The 6,000-nt window shown below is 54.2% G+C and overlaps 1 protein-coding gene across 3 annotated transcripts in view; it reads right to left on the reverse strand.

Annotated features, from left to right (window-relative positions):
- Nucleotides 1-2,750, reverse strand: part of ADA (adenosine deaminase) — a 32,610-nt gene extending 29,860 nt beyond the window's left edge. For 2 of the 3 annotated variants that reach the window (XM_033186498.1, XM_033186500.1), the window contains exon 1: nt 2,568-2,750. In XM_033186498.1, coding sequence (XP_033042389.1) covers nt 2,568-2,600 — 33 coding nt within the window. In that variant the 5' untranslated portion in view covers nt 2,601-2,750. The remainder of the gene's footprint in view (nt 1-2,567) is intronic. The other variant, XM_033186499.1, reaches the window with a different exon arrangement.
- Nucleotides 2,751-6,000: the final 3,250 nt, after the last annotated feature.

Here is a 6,000-nt window from a genome sequence, read left to right on the forward strand (position 1 = left end):
GAGCTGGCTCTGGTCATAGTGCCTCTGGGATTCACACTTCTTCCCACTTCTCCTGCCAGCTCAGGCAAGTTCCTCCTCACAATCATAGAAGATTTGTCACGCCTCAAACACATGGCAGGTAACAGTCTACCTTCACTCTCAAGCATCACCTTGTGGCCTTGGGACTCAGGACACAGGACACCCACATAAGCAGCTGATGTCCCATCCTCCCGATGTGCACACTGAGGTCCCAACAGGGAAAATGATATGCCAGCTTGAATCAGATGGGAGGACCGGGCAAGGCCAAAAAAATGGGGATAATAATATGAGCCCCTCCCTTGATGGGCTGTTACAGAAGAACTGCAAGGATCCAATGGGTGTCTGCAACAAGTTCTCTAGAAGTGGGCCCTGCTGTTTGTCTCCATAACTCCCAACACATTCGCAATTGAGGAGTTTTTTTTGTGTGTTTTTTTTTTGAGAGGGAATCTTGCTCTGTTGCCCTGGCTCGAGTGCAGTGGCACGATCTGGGCTCACTGCAAGCTCCACCTCTCGGGTTCACGCCATTCTCCTGCCTCAGCCTTCCGCAAAGCTGAGACTACAGGTGCCTGCCACCACGCCCGGTTAATTTTTTGTATTTTTAGTAGAGACAGGGTTTCACCTTGTTAGCCAGGATGGTCTAGATCTCCCGACCTTGTGATCCATCCGCCTTCGCCTCCCAAAGTGCTGGGATTACAGGCATGAGCCACCGCGACTGGCCAATCAAGGAGCTTTGCTACTGCCATAGGATTCACATCAGGGGACAGTGGGTCCCCAGCCCAAGGGCAGAGGGAGCCCAGAGCATTTAACAAAAAGACTGAAAAGGAGAGGTGCCAATCATGGGCCACCTGGCTCCAATAAGATGTGAAGGAGGCAGGGGGTAGGAGGGCTTGTACAGCACCTCAGTGCTCCCAGCTTCTGATGGGGAGTAGCTGAGCATTTTCCCTGGGCTGGGGGCATCAGTAGTGGGGGCTGGGCCCCCCCCTCCTCAGAAGGTAGGTGGGCTCTCCCATCCACAGCCTGTCTCCCTCACACTAACACATGCATACTCACTGGATTCTCACCTGCACGTTTGTGATATCTGTCATCATCACTCACACCTATTTCTTTCTTTTTTTTTTTTTTTTTGTTGAGACGGAGTCTCACTCTGTTGCCCGGGCTGGAGTGCAGTGGCCGGATCTCAGCTCACTGCAAGCTCCGCCTCCCGGGTTCACGCCACCATTCTCCTGCCTCAGCCTCCCGAGTAGCTGGGACTACAGGCGCCCGCCACCTCGCCCGGCTAGTTTTTTGTATTTTTTTTAGTAGAGACGGGGTTTCACAGTGTTAGCCAGGATGGTCTCGATCTCCTGACCTCGTGATCCGCCCGTCTCGGCCTCCCAAAGTGCACACCTATTTCTTTTTTTTTTTTTTTTTTTTTGAGACAGGGTCTCACTCTGTCTCCTAGGCTGGAGTGCAGTGGCACCATCACAGCTCACTGCAGCCTTAACCTCCTGGGCTCAAGCAATCCTCCTGCCTCAGCCTCCTGAGTAGCTGGGACTACGGGAGTGCACCACCACACCCACCTCCCCTAATTTTTTTTTTTTATTTTTTGGAGAGACAGGGTCTAGTTATGTTGCCCAGGCTAGTCTCAAACTCCTGGACTCAAGTGATCCTCCCGTCTCAGCCTCCCAAAGCTCTGGGATTACAGGCCTGAGCCAACCTGCAGGGCCACTCACACCTGTTTCTAAGAAGGGTAAGTTGAGGCTGATTGCAGCTGACTCCTACCCCAACCCCCCACTCTCACACCCTACTGGCTGATTCACCCTGCTTGGCAGACTCCTGGGCCCCTCCTCTCCGACTCTGAGACAGGCCAAGGGGGTCCGGACCCTCCCTGACCCCACCAGTCCCAAGACGCCACAGCTGGTGAGCGGAGAGACAAGAGGATTCTCCCCTGGGGCCAGTGGCCATGGCTTGCCCTCGAGTGAACCCTGCTAGGGCCCCAAACCCAGGGCCTACCTAGCTCCTGTTCTTCTCGCGGGGGTAGGGGGGTGCCCTGCTCCCCTCCCTCCCCTTTCTGGCAGGGCTCACGGTTCTTCCCCGGGACGCATCCACAAATCCGGGCTCCTTGGCGCTCACCACCATAATGCTGGCGTACAAATCTGCTTCCATTCACTGAGCACTCAGTAGGCGCCGGGCACAGCACTAGGTGCTTATCAGGCGTAGACATCGGGCCCGATCATACAGCTGAGTTTCAGAGACCTCAAGCCCCTGCCCAGGCCCACACAGCGCTCAACGGTGCTAAGATGCCCACTTGACAGACAGCGAAACTGAGACCCAGAGGGGTCAAGTCAGGGGCAGAAGCAGACTCTGGAGGCCTCCGGGTTCCGGACCTTCTCTTTTCCATTGTCCCTGATTAGCCCGCAAGCGAGCCATGGCCTAAGCCGAAGGAAGAACGCGCCTGCAGGAGCCCCCGTTCGTTCCCGGGGTTCGGACGCCCCGGGCTGGGCCCCATTAAGCCCCTCGGGGCGCCCAGGCGCAGGTCCCCCGGCCCCAGAGCCCCCGCGCGCTCTCACTTTGGGCTTGTCGAAGGCAGGCGTCTGGGTCATGGTGTCCGCGTGCGCCCCGGCGCTGCTCCCTCCGCCGACGCTCGGTGGGTCTCTGCCGGCTCAGTGGCCACTCGGCTTTCTCTGGGGCCCGCGGTGGCCGCGGCCGGCCACGCTCTTAACAGGGCTGGGCCCCGCCTCCTACCCCGCCCCGCGCCGTTCCCCGGGCCCGCCCTCTCGCCGGAGCCCCCGCCCCGTCCGCCGGCCCGGGTCGCGCGTTTCCTGGAATTCTGGACCCAGCGTCCTCGCCCGCCGACCCGAAAACTACGGCCCCGCGGCGCCCGACCGGACCCACCTGTGGGCGCGAGCCCCAGCCGCCTCGCTGGCACTGCCTTCCCCCCGGCTCCTCCAGCAACTTTCAAGGGTCCCCCTGCAGTCTGGGCGCTGCTGTGAGCCAGGCCCGAGCTCGAAGCGGGGACCCCGGGAGCATCGCAAACCTCGAGGTGCGTGCTTTCCACCGGATAGACGGACGCTCGTCGCAGAAACACACAACATAATTGTATAGTTAAGGAGCTTTCGAGGGGGGCCTGCAGGAATTCACCAGGGGTGAAGAGAACATTCTACGTGAGAGACTCCAGGGAGCTGGGAGTGAAAGGAGATGAGGAAAGCTGGAGCTCGAAGGGAGGGAGAACACAGATAGTCCCCTCCTGGGCATTCACCTTTAAGAAACCCGCCCAGGCACAGCTAGAGACCTGTGCAGAATGTTCACACCGCGCTATTCCGAATAACAGGAGCATTGGAAACACCCCCAAATGCCCCTCCATGGGCGAGTGGGCAAATAAACTGGAATATTCACACCATGAAACGTTAGACAGCAGTGAAACGGAATAAACGTCAGCCAGATAACAACAGAAGCAATGCCTCAGAAACAACGTTGAGTGAAAAAACTAAGTTGCAGAAAACTGAATACAACGGTGCAACTTTTAGAATGTGTAAAAGCAAAACCAAAAGTGTGTATGTTTAGACACATGCACCGGTGGAAAGAAATTTAAAGCAAGGGAAAAATGAGCATAGATACTGGAGAAGAGTGGTTATCTCAGGTGAATGGGAAGGAGCTGGGAGGAGGTAAGGACGGAGGGAAAGAACACCCGGGTACAGCTTATTGATTGTTTGATTGATTGATTGATTGAGAAGGAGTTTCGCTCTTTCGCTGAGGCTGCAGTGAAGTGGTGCGATCTGGGCTCACTGCAACCTCCGCCCCTCCGGCCCCCCTCCCCCCATCCCCCCACACCCCCATCCTCCCACCGTTTCAAGCGATTTTCCACTCTCAGCCTCCCCAGTAGCTGGGATTATAGGTGCCCACCACCATGCCTGGCTAATTTATTTTGTTTTGTTTTGTTTGTTTGTTTTTTATTTTTTGAGACGGAGTCTTGCTCTGCCGCCCAGGCTGGAGTGCAGTGGCGAAATCTCGGCTCACTGCAACCTCTGCCTCCCGGCTTTTAAGCAGTTCTCTGCCTCAGCGCGTGGCACCTCGCCCTGCTAATTTTTGTATTTTTAGTAGAGACGGGGTTTCACCATGTTGGCCAGGCTGGTCTCGAACTCCTGATCTCAGGTGATCCACCCTCCTCGGCCTCCCAAGGCGTGATTACAGGCATGAGCCACCACGCCTGGCCACACACAGGTTATTGATAATGTTCCAGTACTGGGGTGGATGGTAGCTTCATCTCATTTCATCATAAATAGATTAACAAAACCATAAACAAGGGGGAAAGAGAGGACGGGAGAGTGGAGAGCAAGGGGCTAGAAGGTCAGATGGGAGCTGAATCCTGCCAGGGCTGTGGGACCCAGTGATGGTGTGGGATTGCTAGGAAGTCAGTGGAGTGTTTTAAGTGGAGTCGAGACAGAATCACCCTTTTATTTGGAAAAAAAATATTCTCCAGCTACTGAAAGTGTGATCCAGGAGTCCTCAGCACCCACATCACCTGGGAGCTGACTAGAAATGCAGACTTTCAGACCCCATCCCAGACCTACTGAACTGGAATCTGTATTTTATACAAACAGGACCCCCAGGTGGCTCGCACCCACAGGGCACTTTGAGAAGCGGCTCCCTGCTGTGAGGGGAGGGCATTACAGGGGGCAAGCGGCGGTGAGGGAGGATGGGATACCAGGAAGGAGGCAACTGCCGTGGTCTGGGTAGGGCATGGTGATATCGGTGGGGGAAGTGGAGAAACATATTCAGGCTGCATTTCGGGTGTAAAATCAGCTGGATTTGGGGTTTGGTTGTATGTGGGAGTGAGGGAGAGGGTGGCTGTATTAGTCCATTTTCATGCTGCTGATAAAGACATATCCGAGCCCAGGCGTGGTGGCTCACGCCTGTAATCCCAGGACTTTGGGAGGCTGAGGCAGGTGGATCACCTGAGGTCGGGAGTTCGAGACCAGCCTGGCCAACATGGTGAAACCCCATCTCTACTAAATAAAAATACAAAATTAGCTGGGTATGGTGGCATATGCCTGTAATCCCAGCTACTCAGGAGGCTGAGGCAGGAGAATCACTTGAACCTGGGAGGTGGAGGTTGCGGTGGAGGTTGCGTTCCAACCTAGGTAACAAGAGCGAAACTCCATCTCAAGGGGGAAAAAAAAAAAAAGACATACCTGAGACTGAGTAGTTTACAAAAGAAAGAGGCTTTAATGGACTTACAGTTTCACAATGGTTGGGGAGGCCTCACAATCATGATGGAAGGCAAAGGAGGAACAAGTCACATCTTACATGGATGGCAGCAGGCAAAGAGAGAGCTCCTGCAGGGAAACTCCCATTTTTAAAACCATCAGATCTCCTGAGACTTATTTACTATCACAAGAACAGCATGGGAAAGACCATCCCCCACGATTCAATTATCTCTCACCGAGTCTCTCCCACAACATGTAGGAATTATGGGGGCTACTAAATGAGATTTGGGTGAGGACACAAAGCCAAACCCTATCAGTGGGTCTCATACATTGTCAAAGCCAGGGGAGCTTTTTGTTATATCCTTTCCTGGCTCTCTGTGTTACTCAGGTTCAGTAATAGGGGCTGCCATTTACTGAGACACGCTTGGAGCCAGGTACACTGGGAAGCACTTTGCAAGCACCATCCCGTTTCATCTTTACAGTCATTCTGAGCTGTAGAAGGTGTTCTCCTCATTTTACAGATGAGGACACTGAGGTTCAGATAGAGAGACAGCTTGCTTGGCCCATGGGTTGTAAGTGGCAAAACTGGGGTTTAAATTTGAATCTGACTCAAGAAACTTCACTCCCCACCCAATTACTTCCCCAGCCTCTCATGACATTCAAGTCCCTCTTCAAAATCAGTCCCACCACTTCCCACCACATTGCTGAAATGCCAGTCAACCTAGATGAGTTGCTGGTTGCTTAAAGGTGACCACAAATTATTTGCAATTCTTCACATTGCAAGATGGAGTCTAGA

This window comes from Trachypithecus francoisi, unplaced genomic scaffold, assembly GCF_009764315.1.
Source record: "Trachypithecus francoisi isolate TF-2019V2 unplaced genomic scaffold, Tfra_2.0 Lachesis_group21, whole genome shotgun sequence".
In the NCBI taxonomy this organism is placed as follows: Eukaryota; Metazoa; Chordata; class Mammalia; order Primates; family Cercopithecidae; genus Trachypithecus; species Trachypithecus francoisi.